General features: G+C 37.7%; 1 protein-coding gene across 1 annotated transcript in view; it reads left to right on the forward strand.

The window, feature by feature from the left end:
* LOC141441791 (uncharacterized) overlaps positions 1 to 21558 on the forward strand; it is a gene marked incomplete in the record, with an annotated part of 381840 nt that overhangs the window by 116932 nt on the left and 243350 nt on the right. Inside the window, 3 exon segments of the mRNA XM_074106655.1 lie at positions 2011 to 2072; positions 12312 to 12401; positions 16533 to 16703. Of these exon segments, the coding sequence (XP_073962756.1) occupies positions 2011 to 2072; positions 12312 to 12401; positions 16533 to 16703 (323 nt within the window).

Raw genomic sequence — 21558 nt, forward strand, 5'->3', positions numbered from 1 at the left:
AGCGTGTGTATCAAATTAAAATTAACTATATGTAGGTACCAAGTATTCAGGTCTGTAAATCCTTGGAGCTTTAAAAAAATGTTTTTGTGATCAAAAGATACAACACTTCGAGTTTCCTTAGATACGTTGCGGGACTGATCGCCGATGGGTTTATTAGTGGTCGATCATTCTCCGCAATGTATTACGATGGGGTTTACGCGCTTCATATTACGTAGATTCAGTCAGCGTCTTCTGTGCTAAATAGTACTCCGTGTGCATGAGTCCCAAATGACCCTTTGTTGCGTAGGTATGACGGTCTGTGTGGTAACCATTTAATCAATAAACAAAATTAGCACTTCACGCAGACTTTGCATGAGCGCTAAAATGGAATTCCGATCCTCTCCAACTGGAGAACGGATAACTCTTAACTCTCGGGAACTGATAGCTCTTATTAAACTTAATAAGAGCTATCAGTTCCCGATAAATATCTTTAAAGGGCATAGCGCGGAAAGGCCGCGTTACACTGGCAATGCCTTATATGGTCTTGCATCTTATGGTAGCCTGGTAGCGCGAGATATTTTAATTAATTCTTACGGCTAGGTTGATACTAATTAAGACGTTGTATGTGTTTTGTATTAATGGATAGTGAGGTCATGTGTAGACGGTCTGCATTCCTATGCCTAACAACTGATATGCAGTTGAAGTGCATTCATTTTGAGCGTTTTTGGACCGGCGAAATATCACTAGATGGCGTTAGTGTCTTGAGGTCTGCGGTTCGTTGGATGTTACACTCTTGCTTGCAGGTGACGCAAATGTCAAAGATGTCAAACAGACCTTATAATGCTAAAGGCTGACCAGGAATATAAAAAACCTGACGCGAAGGCAGCACTTCTACGTTTTATATTGCAACATTCTTTACACTATACGATACCCACCAGTTACATTGACAACGGTGTCGGTGATGTTATTTAAGGGAGTATTTTCTATTCCCTCAGACTTTTTCTATGACAAATACTTTTATACATTGTGAATTATTTTCCTTCCAAGGCTATGGATAATTTCGGCATTTTTAACGCACAAAACACAAAATAACACTTTAAAACAAACAACGTTAAACTTTGACAGCAATAAAAGAGGGGTGTTAACTTACCGCTATGTGTGTCTGTGGACCGATTATAATGCGGTTTTTTTATTTGAAAGCAGGTTTTCTGGCGATGGTTCTTAGATATGTTTTATCAAAATCGAATCAGCCGTTTTTGAGATATTGAACTTTGAAGTGACAAAGTCGGGGGTTTTCCAAGTTTTTGTTGGCTAGTTTATTGAAATGTATTGTAACTTTTATTGAAACATCAAGTGCTCAAAATCCAACAAGCTCAAAAGCATTTGGCGTAGCTCAAAGTTCCTACTTCCGATCTAGAAATAACGAGGCACAAATAGCCCGGCATTCTAGCTTAAACCATCGATCTTGCGCAAGTTCATTCACCTGTTATTGGATAACATCTAGACGTCTGTGCGGGTGTATGTTTGGTTGTGTATGTTGCTGACCTGTAGTCAATACAAACAGTGTCGGCTTACATACCGTCTGCTTATTTGCCGTCATAATCATATGTGTACATTTTTAGTCGTTACTTCAAAGTCTCGAATGTTCCCAAAGAAGTGTTTAATACTATGGGGACAGTTTATTGCTGATACTCATGCACACCTGAAAGCCGTGGTGGCCCAGTGGTTTGACCCTTAACCTCTCAAGAAGAGGATTATGAGTTCAAACCCGGGCTCGCATTTCCGAGCATTCCGAAATTCATGTGCGAAATTACATTCGAATGTACCCACGTGTATGTGTGAAGTTCCCAATCCGCACTGGGCCCGCATGGGAACTACGGCCCAAGCCCTCTCATTTTAAGAGATCTGTGCCCAGCAGTGGGAAGTATATAGGTTGGGATGAGGCGCCGCTTGAGCCGCTGTCAATTTCCCACATTTTTGCAAAAGTTGTCAGAAAACAATAATAGCTAATCTTCATTCTTTCCTTTTCAGACGAAAGAGATGCCATTCAGAAGAAGACGTTCACGAAGTGGGTCAACAAACACCTTAAAAAGGTAAACAAACATTTTTTTTAAACCTTGGGTCGTAACTGGTATTAAGGGCCTACAGTAGCTGACGCGGTCTGCACGGAGCAGCAGGGCTACTACGAAACTCGAAGTTCGTGTCGTGCGGTCCTCTGACACTTATACTATTTAATACGAGAGCGAGAGGGACGGTACGATACGAACTTCGAGTTTTGAGTTTCGTAGTAGCGCTGCTGGTGGACGGCTATTGAAAAATAGTATGAGCAGCGGTAACTGTGCGCGGCGCGTGCGACGGATTGTACCTGCACCCCGCTGCTGCCCGCCCAGTGCACCCGCGCCAGCAGCGTAGGCCCTAAGAGTCATGGCTCAAAACAGGTTAAGGACAAGTCTGTCACAATTTGCTTCCCAACTTCCTTTTATTCCCAACCCAGTGATTAAACGTGCTGCATCATCGCATTCTACAAAGCGTTAATCATGTCAGCCGAAAGACGTCCACTGCTGGACATTGGCCCCCCCAAGGCTCTTCACTCAGACCGGTCTTGTGCTTCCCGCGATCCTAACCAAGCCGTCGCTCCTTCTTGTTGGAGGCCTACCGCGACAACTCGTCGCGCGGTCCGCGGACGTCATTCGAGAACCTTCTGACCCCATCGGCCATCAGTCCTGCGAGCAGTCGCCGCCCACTGCCACTAGTTTCGCAATTCTTAGTGTTAATGAAATAACTGAAAACCTGGGAGTAGTTTGTTAAGAATCGAGAAGAGGATCGATTGCGCTATACTTGAAACTATGCAGGTGGAAGGACCTTGTGCAAGGTCCGCCCGGATTGCTACCACCATCTTGCTCGCTAATCCTGCCGTGAAGCAGCAGTGCTTGCACTGTTGTGTTTCGGCGTGGAGAATAAGACAGCCGGTGAAATTACTCCAGTCAAATAAAAAAAAACCTGAGGCCTTATTGTCTAACGCGCTTGGACTCAGACCAATAGTTTTCACCGCTTCCTTCTGTCACACGGTATAAGACGAGGGTAGAAAGAGATGGTGAATGCGATCACGAACGTCAGGGCGTTAAGACAATAAGACATTTGGTTGCGTTTTTTAACCCCCGACGCAAAAAGAGGGGTGTTGTAAGTTTGACCGCTATGTGTATCTGTCTGCACCGTAGCTCTTAAACGGATGAACCAATTAGAATGTGTTTTTTTTATTTGAAAGCAGGTTTTTTTGCATATGGGTTCTTAGACATGTTTCATCAAAATCGGTCGAGCCGTTTTTGAGATATTGAACTTTGAAGTGACAAAGTCGGCGGCTTTCCATCTATTTGTTGGTTAGGTTATCCTATCAAGTAAAGGATCGTGGGTTTCGCATTGCATTTATATTAGCGGAATTCTGCCTAATATATAAACACTAGGTAGGTAGGTACCAGTGGCGAAGAGTCCATAGAACCCTATTCCCACCGGCTTGCCCAATATTTACAATATAGTACAACCAGGACATACAAGATTTATGAAAGATGTAAGGTATCTTTGCTTCGGCTAACACGGAAATATCTGACGCCACGACTCTGGTAGGTACAGCTAGTTAGTAATAGAATCGTGTGGTTCAGTTTGACACTGATGTAATGACATGACGCTTCGTACGGAGACGACTGAGTGACGTCCCAGTATCGGTGTGGCATAGTAATGATTAATTTCATTAGATGAGGAAAATTATGACACTTGACGCGTCCTTGACTTGCAGTGTAATTACCTTGTAGTGAAGTAAATATGAGTTTTATGTTTATTAGCTATAGTTAGCTGGTTGACTTGTAAAGTTTTATACAGGGTGATTTCAGGGTCGTGAAGCAAAGAATGAGCATCAAACATACTTTTATCAAATGATCACAATAGGAATGACTAAAGGTATTATATGCCTTAGTTTGTTTTGCACAGCAACGAAAAAAAAAACGAATTAATGGAGATTATGGTCACCCTACTCTTTCAATCATTACTTTCATGTTGATTGACTTTGACGTAATGTGACATTATTACTCATAATTTCTTAAGTATTCTAGCAAAGACAGTTAGTTTTCAAAAAGCAGATTAAAAAGTAGGGTGACCAAATATATATACCCATAAGAAATCAGTGTTTAAATTAAACCATAAACAGTTCACATCGCAATCATTTACTGAGCCAGAAAATAGTTGGAATAACGACCCCGAAATCATTCTGTATTAATTGACTGACAATGCACAGCCTTAACCGCTGGAGCTAGACTTAAAATTTTATAGATATATGTATCTTGAGTATTACGGAACCACATCGCTGATTTTCAGCCAGTCAATATATATGAAAGAAAAGAAGAAACATTAATCAGACCAGATCATGAATCAATCTTTAAGTGATGAGTAATAACTTAGCAATTTGGAATCCTTTGTATACAAGATGCAGCAACATCTTCCAACACACAAGGATCAAAGGCTTAGTAAATATTTGATTTTACTTCAAAGGATCCATGCAGGTTGCAGGCTACCACATTGACCATTCATTTGTTTAGCAAATATTAACTAGCTATAAAGTATATTTTTAGAGGTATTGAGTTTGGAATTAAGTTAAATGATGCGGCATTAAGTAGATTTCAGAGATAATTCCCAGATTTTGTCATACTTACTGGAGTTTCGCCTTTAAAGGCCAAAGACGCTCTAGGATCTAGGTCTTTGATTTTGTTTACAATTTACTAATTTTATTTGAGTTGCTATATAGTAATGGGAGCGCTCAGTCGAGAAAAAATCGTTATGGACGACTGGTGGCACTGTTTCAGTGTTGTTGATCATACATAACCAGATATTCTTTGTGATTGAAACACGTGAAAAGGATTCAGAATAAATAAATATTTGTTTTCAAAGAATGTTCATCATTCAAAGGTTAACATTCGTTTCTTGTTAAGTTAACCTAATTTGAATTGTAAATAATTCCTTTTAATCGTCATAATTTCCTTGAACATTCGCCTTGAACATTAAGTATATAGGTTAGGTTAACTTCAAGATAATATAAGGAAAAGTATTTTCATACGCAACAGTTTTTGCTGCATTAGTATTCTAAATTTGTACGTTTATGGTTATTGTGTCAAATTTTCGGTCATTTGATGGTCATAGAATACAAACTATGCTTAATGACCATAAGAAATCGAGCATGAAACGTGAATGCAATCATAAGTTTGGATCTTTCTTGCTATTTTAAAGGAACTGTGCAAAGCAGCACTATTATGTTTCGACGTGGGCTGGACAGTAATGGTAGTATAGTGGATTTGAGTTCAGTGATAAAGAAAATGTCTTATAATTTGTTAGAGACAATTCTTTAAACCGCGGCGACTGCTGCTCTGATAGGCAAATCCGAAGGTAGACAGGACATAAGAGATGTTAATTATTAAGATAGAATTAACAACCAACTTAAAAGTTGTTGGAGTAATAAAATATTTATTTCTATAAGTACTTGTTGCTCCTCTCATCCACTCAAAGGTTGACTGGTGGAGATCCTTGGTAGAGTTAAATAGGCCTTTGTACGTACAAGTATTTCAAAGTTTGTCAATTATATTTTGTTTCTTTTCTTTTGTACAATAAAGAGTTTACATACATACATAGTTGAGTTTACATAGCACTCTATCTTGTTCTCAAAAAATTTGCGTGGACACTTTCTGAGAAAAAATAGCACCACAAGAACAAATTCTTATTCGAATAGTGCTCAGAATGTACAGTTTTCCGTCGTAAGGTTTTGCTCTTAGATTAAAAAGTCTTTTGACCTCACAGCATGGCGGTTGCGATCAATAACAAAGACTCATTATAACAAACAGTACACATATATACTCCTTATCAATATTTCGCACAAGCCCCTCTGTCTGTCTGTATGACTCACCAATACTTTCGGACTGTTCCTTGCCTCTTTGTTGATTGAAATCGCAAGGAGATGTTGTATGGTCCATACATTCAATCAGTTTTAGTAATTGAAGCTGATGACCTTAGTTGAACCTTTCATTTGGTTAAGTACACTTAAAGCTTGTGGGTACATGTCAGTTTCAAAGTTTTAAGTATTCGCACATGTAGACGTTTCGCGGTCTGCGATCTTAATAATGTGAAATCTTTCGCTCTACTGCTTTGCCTTTCCAAGGGAAAACAAGGACAGAAAACGAAAGAGAAGGGTCGCTCGTCCTTCTTTCATTTTTTAAGTAACCTAATTAACTAGACCTATTTGTCGATGCCATTTTCGCTGCCATGCTAGAACTGAAGAGAGTATAGTAATTTAACGACACCCTTCCCCTGTTTTACCGCTATCTGTTAATATTCTACATATCATCCAATAATTAAACCGGTCAAGCGTGAGTCGGTCCTGGGGGAAAATATTTATCCTATGAACATAAAATTAAAAATAATAGGTTTCTTGATTGGGGACCTCTTAATTTTATTTTTATTGTTTCTTGATGTAGCGGAAATAAAAATACTTATATGTAAATTTCAGCTGCTTGAGTTACAGCCCTATGACAGTCAGACAGACAGACGGACGACAAAGTACCAGTAAGGGAGTTCAGTTTGTTGCCCTTGGAACCGGAACCCTAAAAAGCTCATGAACGACTGATCTGCTCTGAAATTGAACAAGAAACGTAACGGAAATCCCAGATGTGGTCATAGATTTACTCATACGCGTAATCTTAAAAGGACTTCCCATACTCAAGTTTATATAACAAGTAGGTCAGAGGTGGTCCGGTTTATGCAATATAAAGCCGATAACAAAGGATGTTGTCGCTGGTGTTGTGACGCATAACGCTGGCACGCAGTGTTTTGGTGGCTGCTGACTCAGTGGTGAAGTAAGCCTTAGGGCTTTAGGACGCGAAATACCTATGTTGTGTTTGTATTTTTTAAGTCCGCACCTGGCAGTACTGTAGGAGTATAATCAGAAGGGTGTCGGCTGAAGAACAGCGCTGCTTGGCGTCGCTCCTCGGGATCGGGAAATTTTATTTAATGTGTTTTGTGGCAATATTTGAATGTTGTTCCTTTCTTTCTTTGTCAGTGTAAAAATCAGGCTATTAAACCTAAATGTTTTTGAGTTTTTGATCACTTGCCTAAACTCTTACTTGTGACAGAGGGGTCGTGGACTCGTGATTGACTCAACCACCAGGTTGAGGATCAGTAGCGAACTTTCATGACAACTTCCTTGGAAAAGTAGTGTAGTGGTTCCCCTAGCAGTGCTGGAGTGCGGCATTCGTAGTTAGCGATAGAGCGCTGCAGTACGGTCAAGGACTTTAATTCATGAGCCAACATGGAACCTTTTCAAAGTAAAAGTCATTACGATTTTCCTTGTTAATTAATGCGAGGTTACTATGACGTTTACTGTGAAATGGTTCCATGGTGGCTTCTGAATTAAAGTCCTTGACCGTACACTCTTAATACGTTCGGCCCCATTGATACAACGTCTGTGACTTTTTAGTTCTTTCTGATATGCCAGTGACACGTTTTTGTGACTGCTGTGGGATATGCGTAGGCATAGTGTAAGAGCTTAGTGGAAAGGCAACATTCCGCTAAGCCCTTACGCTATGCCAGCCTTGCGTGACTAGAGAGACATAATATGTGTGTCATCGGCGCATAGGAGTAAGAATTTCTGATCACAAAAGCTGTGTTACTGGCACCGGAAAGTTATATCTATGACACGTAAACGTGTCACTGGCATAGAAATGACTGCTATAGGATATGCGTAGGCATAGCGTAAGAGCTTAGTGGATCGGGGCCGAACGTGTTAAATAAGGTCCCTTAGTCGCCTTTTTTCGACCCCCAAGGAAAGTGAAACTCTGTCCTTTTCACGGCACGGGATTTTTTATGTCTGGATGATAAAAAATGCAAACATTTTGATACCTATTTGATTATTCCACCGCTTTGACGCGAACATATCCAGTAATCGTTAGAGAATCTCTCCAATGGAGATAAACCACCATAGTAAATTTAATTGTTGACCAACCAAAATATATTTATCATTTCACAACCGGCCCACGACCCACGATCCAGAATCAAATTCAACAATGCACGATGACTCAATCAGTAGGTGTCAATTTTATGACGGAACCTTATGCAGAGTGGTCAGTCCACTGCCCACGGGTTTCCACTGCCCACTGGTTGCTAAGTCCACTCCAGTGATTAAAAGTTGCTGAAGCTATTTCGACCAAGTAGGGTGACGGCACCAATCATGGACATGTGAGCACAGTAGTAGGTACCTACCCATTAATGGACAGCAAGGATTCAATGCCTTATAGCTCACCGTTATGATCATCAGTTATCTGCACATAAGTGTTATTGGTTTTAGAAAAAGTAGCGTCTGTTTCTTAATATTGGGTTAGCGGAAAAAATATTCCATTATTGGTTCCTGTCCATGATTGGTGCCCTCACCCTAAAGCATGATTTAATCGGTGCGAGAAATACCCTGCGATATGCTATGTACATAAGGACCGCTAAATGCCGACAACCGAATCGACTAGACATTAAACAACTTTAACGGTTGTCTCAAAATAATCTTTTGTTAAAGAAACATTTTTAAATGCAATCTATTTGCTGACTGTACTTTTCGTTGTCTATGCTTGCATTGTCATCTTAACCACTATTCGTATCTATCTTAGGATCAACCAACCATGATGGTTGTTTTTTAATTGGTGTAACCATCTGTAAGACTAAACGAAATTATAAGAAGAAGGATAATAATTAGCATTCGCTTAATTTTATACAGAAAATAAACGGAGAACGCAAATGAATTTGTTTACTTTCTCCATTGTTTGAAAAACAAATTTCACTTGTTGTGCCGAATTCTCAGAATTCAATTAATTATTCAGGCACTCCCAGTATTCAGGTAAATAATTGACGTAAGGTAACTTAGTGGTTACTTTTTATGGCTTTATGAAACAAGGCTTAAGTACACTAAATTTGACTATGTCAGCCTCACGAGAAGCCACAGAAGTTGCTGGTTTAAAAAATATTTTTTCAATAAGACCAAGAATATTTGCTGTTATTTGTCATGCAGAAAAAACTAAATATAATGTATAATTGGATATTTAGGGTTCTTTATCCATTTGCAAAGTTAGATAATCATCTAACAAATATTTCGTTCCGGGTGCTGAAATAAGGTTGAATCGAGTTTTGAAACTGTTTTAACATTTTAATAGTCGCATTAATCATGCCTAGTTAGTCATCGAGTCTCTAATTCCTTGAAAGGAGATTTTAGAATTACAGAGAACTGGCATACTCTAATTAGTTTTGAAAGAATCAAATCTGTTTGTCTTTAATATGAGTCAATCATGAATGCAACACGTGTTAATTTTATATTGTTTGTTAAAGTGATACAGGAATAATTCAGCAGATGGTTGAATTAATTTGATTTGCTTAGGGTCAAAACTGAGTTAATTTCAAGATACAAATTGACTTAGTCAGGTCCCTAATTAAATTATGATAAATGGGTGTTGGGCCTGACTTTGATCTTTTTTTACTCTAAAATCTGATGCCAAGGCGTCGGTTAATTTTGAGATACAAAATAACAATGTTTTAAGTCCTTAGCTTTTTAAATAAGACGTAAAAAAGGTCGATGACGTCAGTGGATGAGCGCATATTAGTCATTCCGCAAAAATGCTTGCCTTTACATCCATGGAAACATGCCCTACATACTTTAAGGATGATATTGATGTACTTATTAAGTATTAAGAAGATGCGGCTTAAGCAAATTGTGACAGATTTAATTGAAATCCTTGTTCAATAATCTTTCTTGACGATCTCAGTGTGTTGTGCTATTTTTTACTCCAAAGTTAATTTTGTGCTAAGTATAAAAGTATAATCTTGTACTGGAAATATTTGGCATATCATACATAATACGCATGCGTTCCCGGCTACAAATGTATTTTCAATAAAAATATTAAAGAAAAATGAGCTTTGGAATTCTGAAATCTGTGGCTCGATTTGTCAGCACGGCACGGCGAAATTAATTCAATTTCATCCTTTGCGAAACTCTGCCAGTAGTTAGTCGGAAATATCTATGCACTTAACCATTATCGCTTCAATCTTCATATAGATATTGGAGGGTCAGCAAAACAATGGTCATAACACTGGCGTCCGCGCTTGCGTTGTAGTCGATGCGGTGTAAACGTACATATATACACGGGACTAAGTAGGTGCAGGAAAGTACAAAAAGTAGCGAGGTGCACAGATATTTCCGACAATTTGGTTAAGCGGGGCCGGGAGCACAAAAAATCTAAAATTTTAATAGGACATATTATTATGTTGTAACTAACTCCTGGACCAAATCACGTCTAATGACTGTAAAACCAGGGTTTCTATCTTCATGAGCACTTTAACAGCACTTTATGTTCAATAACCATTTCTTTAACTTTTCATCGCTTGTCATTTGGACGGAGCAGCACTGGAAGCATCTCAAGGTCTGTAACATACACAGCTTTTTTACCTACATCCTTTTTTGCTTTTGATTTCACGTTTTTACTATCGTCTAGTGTCTCTTGCTTATCGATTGAAGCTTTCAAATTTCAACTTATGTTGCTAGGTTTTAAGATAGTTTTATTAAGACTAGATTTGATCTTAGATATGCTAGTCGAAAGTTTCTTGTTAATATTATGTCCATTTTTTGAACAGTCATCTCATCGCACTTGTTAAAGTTTATTGACGGACTTAATAAAACATGTTAGTTTGTTTAGTTACGAATTCATTGTTAGTGTCGGCTTCTTTTGTCTTAAGTTAGCATGTTTTGTTTACATTGCGAGTGTAGATTATTAAACCATTGAGATCACTTACTACTTTAACATCATAGTCATCATAATAGTAATTAATATCGTCATTATTGCGTGCTTCAGTTTTTGTTATTATATTGACTAGATTAATTTTTGCACCTTTTTAAAAAAAATGATTATCCTAAGTGTCCTTCCAAATGTAGTGAATTCGCCTAATATATGTTGCCTTTTCCTATTCAAGTATTTTTAAAGCGAGTTAATCAATTTTATATTTAAGTAATTGTGTCCAGTCGTCATTTTGTTTTCCATAATTTGTATGTTTGTCATTGCCTTGTATCTCATCCAGGTGTTAACGTATTTTTCCACCATGCTGCTCGGACAGACATACACACGTCTCCACGTTTGCGAGACTGTCAACAATCAACCATGTTGTCCACCTCAACAAGTAAGTTTTAGGTGTTGTGTGGTTTTTTGCTTCGTTTGAAAACAATAGGGTCTCATAATTTGAATCCTAAGCATAAAAACCTTTTCTTTAAAATGTCATGTTAAAATCCTGAACGGACACTATTGTCATCATAACGTGAATTGATAAAAGGTTCCATGATAGCTAATGATTCAGTTGGTACGATTGATTCTAGTCGTTTCTTAAAAGCTCTTATGTAGTTTTTTTTTCTGTTAATTTGGCATGAAGCTTCATCGATTAATTCGACGTTGTTACTTTTATTCCATTTCATCTTTAATTTCTTATAATTATCATGATCTTCATTGTCCATGTATTCTTCGTTTCTGTTCCGTTTTGCCGCTAGTGTTTTTTCTTCGTTTTCTTTACTATTTTTTTTTAAGTTTTTAATTTTGATTAATTATTTTTTGATGTTCTTGGTTTTGATGTTGTGATTTAGTACAATTGCATTTCTTTGTACTCCAGGTAACTCCAGTACTGGAGGTGGATTATCTCGTTTAAGTTTTACAGGTTTTAGCGTCTTCTTTTTTTAAGTTATGTTATTTTTTATCCAGTTACTGCATCTCAAAAGATAGGGCGTTTGTGGCCACTGTTCCGTTTATGGTCATTTATTGTGTAAATAAACGTAATTTAATAAAACATTACAACTTTATTCGTTTCAGTAAACATTTGAAAACTCGCTAAACATATTGTTTTAATACTATAACTTTTTATATATTACTTCATATTTGAACTGACCAAAAACGGTCCTAATTCTACCCTACGTTTCGACTCAAAATCTCATCTCTACCAGTACCTAATACAATTCTTTCAATACCAATAACTATAAGAAGAAGGCAAGTATTATGATCATGGTATCTCCTGAAAATATCACACTCCGGTCCGCATATATATGTATACACTCCGGTCTGCCCCTCCTCCTAAACCGCACCTGCTTTTAAAATTTTGGGGCCGGAATCTGCTCAAAGTCTTACTACAATACTAATTATTGTAATTAATTATTTGATGATATGGATTCTTGTGATCTTAAATAAACGATATTTATTTCATCTATAGTAATGTGTGCTTGTATGTGTTCACAGGTGAACCGACACGTGAACGACCTCTTCGAAGACCTGCGCGATGGACTCAACCTCATCTCGCTGCTGGAGGTGCTTTCTGGCGAACACCTCGTGAGTACTATTTCATTTTCTTTTGGATTTGACAAAGATTCTTTGTACAGTCAGTAGCAGAAGTGGATGAGTGATTACGGTGCTTAGAATGATCTAAACACTCTTATTGCCTTAGCATTAGAGTCGTGTGTAGATAATTTTGAGTTACGGTGTAACTACTCATCCACTTCTGCTGCTGACTGTACACCGCGTTTTTTAATCGCACCGTCGACGCGCGTTCGTTTTGATACAAACGCAATACGCACGCGAGTTAGTATGGCTGCTCTATGGAAAGAAAAACGCGCTGTAAACGCGCGTCGACGTCGCGATTAAAAAACTCGGTGTGCAAAGGATCTCTAACTTTTAAAACTTGACGCTATTGTGTAATAAACCCACATTAAAAATTAAATAAAGTATGTATGTAAACTCTTTACTGTACCATCAGCCTAATATGTGGTCTACCACCCTAAAGTTGATAATCGTTTGCAAGTCATGAAGCACTAATGCCGATAGACGTGATACAAAAGAAAAGAAACACACAATTGACGAACTAATAATAATGGTGTTACTCATAAACTTAGGCACTCGTTGAATATGAGTTTAAACTGTTATTCTAGGCTTTTAAGTTTACCTATACATACCTATTCATTTACGAGGACCACAGTTTTATATATTTCGTGTACGACGCGAAGGACGACCGAACAAACACAATTTAAGTATTGAGATGTTTAAATAAAGATTCACAAGAATATCTGTACATTAGTTAAGAATAACTTTTTATTTTCTTTTATAGATCTGTAATGTGAATAAAACCATACAAAATACATAAACTCCCTAAGATACAAATTCTAAACCTTAAATTCGAACTAAAACCAATTTTTATCGCTTTGATAGACCATTTAAATGGAGCTAGTTATATGTAAATCAAATTAATATCAAGAATAATGTTATAACTAGCAATTTAAATGCGAGATTTTTATTGGAATTGGAATTTCTGTTAAAAACATCACCCTTGAGTTAATTTGTTTATTAATTTAAAGAAGAACGAAGGCAATTAATTAGTAAATCGTTTGTTTATGAGAATATGAGGCAGTCCAATCACTAAGAGACCGACTAATTATACGCTAGCGTTATCAAAATAAGCGTTTCTCTGGTTCTGTTTTTTTTTTGCTACAACTATTAAGTACCGTTAATTCATTGCACTTAATTATCCGCGACGCGTCTATTACTCGTTAACGTTGAATCATAGAAATATCAAAATGTGGAATAGGGATGTTGACACCATTAAAAATTATTAGAAGACATGACTCCAGTAAGAAACGGTTTATTTTAGCCCTGAAAACCAGATTAATTTTCGATTAACTGCAAAATTAGATTTTTTGTTGCTTTAAAACAAATAAATAGTTAGTTGATTGAGTTGGCGAACAAGTGACGTCATATGTTGCTATTTCCATTCAAACTCTATGGGAGAATTGTGTTTTGACAGCTCATAAAAAGTACGTCAGTTGATTGGTGGAGTCAACATCCCTATTGTCAAAGAGTAAGGCTTAACATGCAACTTAAACAATGCAAGTAAACACTTCGTAAAACAATATTTGCGAGTGATAGATATCACTCGCAAATATTGTTTTACGAAGTGTTTTACTTTTACTAGTTACAGGTAGAGTCATTCACGATGACGCGTGCCGTGGTTCTTATTACAATGTCATTAATAGCTAAATTTGACAAAGTCGCGCGTCTTCGTGGATGGCACTAGGTATAATTATTTTATTATTTACTTTTATTTACAATCAATTATAAGTGTAAAAAGAATCAATATTGAATAACTGCAACAAAAGTCACAGTTGTCAAACATTGACTTGCGCCTTTTTAAATAAAACGTTCTCAAACTACGCTTCACTGTTCCAATTTCAAACCAATCAACGCGCGAACTAATAGCCGCAGATTAAAAACTTCTGCACTCCATTGGTTAATTAAATTTCAACCGTCTGGGCCCGTTAGAACTCTAATGTTGGTATCGCGTGCGGAAGAGCGATTTGCAACGATTGTGGTTCAGAACTATGTCTATGTGATATATGGAATTATAAGCGGGATGGCTTACATTTTTTACGTATAAGTATTTGTTGAGGTTTAATTTACAATACGCACTCATTTCTTGTTGTTTCTCACACAGTTTGATCTAGTATAATAATATTTATGTTGTTTGCGCGTGCGTCCATTTTTTATTTTGTTTTCGATGACCCGGTTTAATTATCGTACTATTAAAATTATAAACAGATGAGCCAGTTAGAAATGCATGAATACGTTGTTTTAAAGTGGCCTTAGGTACTTAAAAATATTAAAAAAAAGTATCAGATTCCAAATAAGTACCCAAAACCAAAGGCATTTTATCCCTTTACCAATAATTGCGGCGAGCCAGGTCATAGAGCAGCAAAAACTACTTAGTTTGAACCATAGACAAACAGCCGAATGTTGCAAGTGTTATCTCCGATCTACCCAGCAGCGTATCGGCAGGTGTGGCAGACACACACCCCTTGCGGTATTTTGAAACGGGTTGATGCCCTTAACCTAATTTTATTAGTAGGTTGATCGGCGCTAATAGTTAATACTAGTAATGGGTGTAAATTAAATGCGAATAAGTTTTAGGTAAAAAAAAAACTGATCAAGTTTAGTGCGAGTCGGATTCGCGCACCGTTCCGTACACATTTGTAGGTATCTATGAATATCCAGTTTAGCAGTGCTCTCCTAAGCAAAATGTACGCAGTGTATTTTTCTTGAATATTTGATGTATACAGCCGGATACCTCCACGCGATTCTGAGAAAAAAACCAGCTTGACAGATAGTAAAATGATCCTATAAGGGTTCTATTTTTTTTTCTTTAAGTTTTTTTTCCCAAATTTCGATCTGAAATTTCATCGAATTGACATCAAACAAAAAAATACTGCATTTCTTCGTTTCAGAAATGGTTGGTACTCCTCGTGTGCTTTGCTATTCGAATCTGTATTAGAGATAAAAATATTCGTTTTTGCTTAACTTGGTATCCTAACTATCCAAGTAATTATTACTTGTTTCAACCTATTTTTAGATTAAAAAGCTTCAGACTGGTTAGTCATGTCACCCCATGAAAGTGAGGGTGAAAGGTGCTGCCGGGGCTCGGCCGAATAATAAAATATCCATTTATAAGTTACCCCGCAAATGAGTTAAGCCATGATACGTGATTTACGTTAAAGTTTCTAAAATTAAACATTGAATAGAATAGATAGACATTTATTCACATTCACAAAGACACACAAATACAACAAAACTATAAAACAACAACAGCAAACACAAATAAAACATTGGCCAAAACCATTTTAGAAAGTCTTTCCTGAAGAAAAAAATTCAAAAGGTCCGGGCAGAATTATTATTATTTGTCTTTTGTTTTTATTTCACTTACTAAAGAAGTAAAAGTAAATAATAACTAGTACTATAAGCAAATTGGCACGCTAAATCATCCAATCAAGAAAACGAAGTACGGAATCCTCGGTGAGAGCGTCTGACTAGTAATTGGCCGGTTTATGCGACACTAAGGGGCTGTTTCACCATCCATTGATTAGTGTTAACTGACGGTTAAATGTGATGCCGTCTCCGTCTACTCGAACAAAACAAATAGAGACGGCATCACACCTAACCGCCAGTTAGCACTCAATCAATGGATGGTGAAACAGCCCCTAAAACACATTTCTTTATTGTCTTTGCTGCACATAGTTTTTCAAATTCAGGACTCTACTCGTATCGTATCCTCAACACACTTTACTATACCTACTTTACACCAAGAGTCCGGGTGTGAGCACGAGCGGCGAGCGTATGGTTAATGTATAGCAGGGTTTCTTAATGTGGGGTTCACAGAACCCTTGGGGGTCCGTAGCATGTGTATGAAGGGTCCGCAGTAGGTCAGTCTGTAAACATACATACATATTTATTAGGAAATTTCCAAAAAAATATTTTGACAGGGAACCGTGGAATTGTTTAAATTATGAAAGTGGTCCGTGACTGCAAAAAGTTTAAGAACCCTGGTATACCATGGTAGTATTGTAGACCATTAAATTAGACTACTAAACTTAAGTCTGTTACTCCTATTTTTTGTCTCACCATCCCTTACGTCCGTTCCAGCCGCGCGAGCGAGGCCGCATGCGGTTCCACATGCTCCAGAACGTGCAGATGGCGCTCGATTTCCTCCGCTACAAGAAGATCAAGCTGGTCAACATCCGAGCCGAGGACATCGTCGACGGCAACCCGAAGCTCACGCTCGGGCTCATATGGACCATCATCCTGCACTTCCAGGTCAGTGGAGATAGATAGAGACAGAGACAGTTGTCAGTATCCTTATTTGCGAGCATCGTACCTATATAACTGAGGCGGACTGGGGTAGTTTCGTAGGTAAAAAAGTATTTTTCACACCTCTCCTTCAGAAAAGTAATTTTTCCTCCCTGAGGTAGCAAAGTGCAACTTTTCTGTTCAAGGCTTTTCTAAGTGTTTTATTGCAAATGCCATTTTTTGAAGTTGATAGTTGTAAAGCCACGCTATTTTCTATGCTGGTTGTTCTGTACTATTTAGTATTTTTTTTAAGTTTCTAAATGCTCGGTGTGAAAAGTTGTATGCGCCACTCGGGAGCAAAATTATTTTCATCTTGGGCGTTAACACTTGAATCCCTCATTACGCTCAGGATTCTACATTAGAATCCCTCGCTACGCTCACGATTCTATTGTAGAATCCTTCGCTACATTCTGGATTCAATGTACGCCCTCGCCGTAAATACACCATTTTGCTCCCTTGTGACACAAATAACTATTGAACATGAAACTACCGTGAGACTCACTCATATTAAATGATATTGTAACGGATAACTCACGTCTTAAACCGAGTTTAGCTCGATATGTTCAGTTTCGTCGGACAGTCGCGCGAGCAGAGCGGTGGCGCGTAGTGGGCGTGTTGCGGCAGCCGCCGAGTCGCGTGCTCCTGTGAAGAAGGGCTACGAAATAGCCCGAAACATGTCGAGCTAAACTCGATTTAAGACGTGAGTTATCCGTTACAATATCATTTAATATGTAACAAAGTATTATTCAATTTAGTCCGTTAGTTACATCATCAGAAATTATTGGCCACGTATTGTTTCTTTTGTGAATCAAACTTATATTTTTAATTAAGCCCTTCCAAAAATTTAATGAAGTGTAAATCAAAATGGGGTAAGTAGATAATTTATTATATTGAGTTGATACAAATACTTTTATCTAGGAATGCGATATATTCAACATAGACAGGTGTTTTATTAAAACAGGAATTAATCAGTTTAATCAGGAATATTCTGCGGAAAAATATTGCGATTGCGCATCAATTTTGAAATACCTTGCATACTAAAGCCATTTTCTTAACCTGTTTAGTGTTGGCAAATTGTCTTTTTGCTACTAGAGCTTCCCCACGCTCGATTAAACCTATCAACTTAATCTATTCCACTTGCAAAACGACAAACGACTCTATCTAGCTGCAATAAAGCTGGATGTTAATCAAAAGGTTACAGAGGTACTTCCCTATGTAACTTTGACACGTAGTAATCTAATGATATTATGCGATGTAATGGGATTATGTTAAAAAAACGCGCTATGGAGGCCAAGGTTTATGTGGTCCAGCCGGAATATGCTAAATTATGTTTTTGTTACCATTTTTTTTAAGCTAGTAAGGAGTTTATGTTCAGACTAGCTTTTGCCAGTGACTTCGTACGCGTAAGTAATGGAAATACTGGTTTTTATTGTGGAAGAAATTATGCATTTCCCCGGAGAAAAAGTATCATGAGTCAATCAGAAGTGTAGCGTTCTATTGGAGGAAGAATTGTTAAAATCGGCTCAATAGTTTCGGTAGTAGTTACGAATCAAAAGAGGGTGGGCATCATAAGATTCATAAGTATTTATTACTAAGAGTGTTTACCCAATTCCTTAATTTTCTCTGAGCCTATATCAACATGTCAAGATCTAGTATTAACAGTATTACGTAATCTAAGCTTTAAACCAAATTGGCAGCTAAAAGGCCATGTCGCAAGGCGGTCTCTTTTAAATTCAAATCAAAAACCACTTACAAAGCGTCGCCAAACATGTCTTTATAGAGCCGCCGGCGCCGCTCTTCACGCATTGACAGTGTACTGGGTGATTTTAAGAATTGTACAAAGCAATACCGTCGAAGCCGTGGTGGCCGACTGGTTTGACCTATGGCCCTCAAGCAGAGGATCGCGGGTTCAACCCCGGCTCGCACCTCTCTGTGTTTCGAAATTCATGTGCGGAATTTCATTTGAAATTTACCACGAGCTCTACGGTGAAGAAAACATCGTGAGGAACCTGCACAAACCTGCGAAGCAATTCAACGGTGTGTGTGAAGTTCCCAATCCGCACTGGGCCGCGTGGGAACTACTGCCCAAGCCCTCTCATACTGAGAGGAGCCTGTGCCCAGCAGTGGGACGTATATAGGCTGGGATGATGATGATGAATACCGTCGTGGCTTAGTGGTTTGAGCTATGGCCTCTTAAGCAGAGGATCGTGGGTTCAAATCCCCGGCTCGCACCTGTTTTTCCAGATTCAGGTGCAATTTATATTTGAAATTTACCGTGAGCTTCTCAGTAAAGGAAGACATCGTGAGGAAACCTGCAGAACCTGCGAAGCAACTCAATGATGTGTGGATTTCCTGATCCGTAACGGCCCGCGTTGGAACTACGGCCCAAGTTCTCTCATTCTGAGAGCAAGCCTGTCCTATGAAGATAACTATAATTAGTAAATTATTGTCATTAGTTAACCAATTGGCAGTATTCGACCAATATCTTCTTGAATCTCTATATCATCATCCCAGCCTATATACGTCCCACTGCGGGCACAGACCTCCTCTCAGAACAAAGGGCTTGGCCATAGTTCCCACGCGGGACCCAGTGCGGATTGGGAACTTCGCACGCACCATGAATCGCTTCGCAAGTTTGTGCAGGTTCCTCACGATGTTTTCCTTCACCGCAAAGCTCTGGTAAATTTCAAATGTAATTCCGCACATATTTCAAAAACTCAGAGGTGCGAGCCGGGGCTCGACCCACGACCTCTGCTTAGAAGCGATAGGTCAAACCACTAGGCCACCACGGCTTCAGGCCACCACGGCTTCTCGGAACTCTATATAGTTACCTGTATTTCTGTACTACGAACTCTTTATCTACGAACAAATAATAAGTCTATTTCTCATAGCTTACTATGTTTGGTGTGCAATAAAGAGTCATTGTATTGTATGTGTACTGCATCATCGAACAGTGGCAAGTAGCTCCTCAATTCTACTATCAATTACGGTATTTGACTATTTTGTATATGTTTATAAATGAAAAGTACACAATGCCTGTTATCGAATAGAAAAACAATTTTTAAGCTACCTTTACAAATAACAAAGTTATAAATAGTTTGAAATTCTAAATTTAGACAGAGAAAGACATACTGGCATGTGACGTCACACGCCAGTACCGCCATACTTGCTGCATAGAGAAAAGCGTTTTGAAAGAGACAGGTATATAGATTTTTCAAAAAATCACTATAAATCCAAATTTTCAACGATTTAAATTTTCTCTTCGCTGATCACTATCTGTATATATATATTTTCATAATAATAATAAGATCTGGCAAAATCAGGAGTTGTCAAATACCGTATTGGCACCAGTTCCACCAGCATATGCTGTAAGTTTAGAGTCACCCATTACGCTGTTTGTGTTTGTACGGTCGTACGTAACTGCTATATCATGGGCGTAGATCAGTGAGGCAACTCAACAAGACAGACTTCAAAAAAGAGTTATTCATCGTGCATTTTTTATGCATGATCGGTGGTAAATGTTATCTATCTATATGTTCTTTAATGTCCCAAGCTCTTGCACTTGTAGTACCAAGTAAGGGGCTATTTCACCATCCATTGATTAGCTTAACCGACGGTTAAATGTGATGCCGTCCCGTCTATTCGAAAACAAAACGAATAGAGACGGCAACACCCTAACCGCAAGTTAACACTAATCAATGGATGGTGAAACACCCCTAAATTTAATAAGCTATTCATTAGTTTAGCCCCTAAATACTATCATTATAATTCAATATTTTTATAATAAATTTGTCGAAAATTAATACTTTTCTCATAAAAAAAAAAACATAATATAATAGTACTTATTGATAGACTGACTGACACATCCTAAACCACTGGAGCTAGAGACTTTAAATGTGGCAGATATTTAATTGAGAATGAGAAATTGAAATAAACATACATTCATTATTTAATTAATTTAATTTTGATTTTGATTTGATAAATCAAATTACAATCAAATTAACCAGATTACAACTATTACATTCCTAACATTAACGAAACTAAACAAAATGCGATGTAATTATAAAATTAGTTCAAACAATATTGAATCATATGATAGAGTAGCGCTGAACAAGCTTTTTTATTCCTATGGGATAGAGAGACAAATTGATTTATCCACTGGATAAATCTAATTAGTTATATTCAATGTTATTTAGTAACCGAAAAGGCATGCTATTATAAATCATTCGCAAAAACTATTCACCATTGCTAAAAGCCCACCCACATGGCAGCCCAAAATGTCAATTGTATTGCGTAATGCTCTTCAAAGAGATCGTACCCGAAAACTTTCACTATCACTTACGCAATTTAAATCCTGTATCTAAAAAAACATACTAGTTTTAACCCTCGTTGTACAACTTAAAGTCTACATTAAAACTGAGCTCAAAATGTGACTTGTTCCTCTTGGTTTTGAGAGTTGTAAATTTAATACCGTTTCTTTCCCAAGCTCGCGTTATACTTATGAGCGTTGAAGTTTGCGCTTTAATGTCAAGTAACTAAATTGATACTTGAATGCTGGAATTATTGGAATAAGAGGTTTTCAAAGTTTGTAAGCAAGTGAAATGGCATTTTGAGAGGAATTTTTGCCAATCGTAATTTTGTTTGTAGAGATTGTTTTAATTTTGGGAAAGTCATTTAATTGTGAGTTTCACGTCGATTGCGGTTTTATTTTGTTGGTCATTATTGAATACAAAAAAAAATAACGTAGGTATATCTAGTGCAGTCCACGAAGACGCGTGATTTGTAAAAATTAGAACATTAATGTTAACATATGGCCTCTCAA

This window comes from Choristoneura fumiferana, chromosome 24 (assembly GCF_025370935.1).
Source record: "Choristoneura fumiferana chromosome 24, NRCan_CFum_1, whole genome shotgun sequence".
Taxonomy (NCBI): Eukaryota; Metazoa; Arthropoda; class Insecta; order Lepidoptera; family Tortricidae; genus Choristoneura; species Choristoneura fumiferana.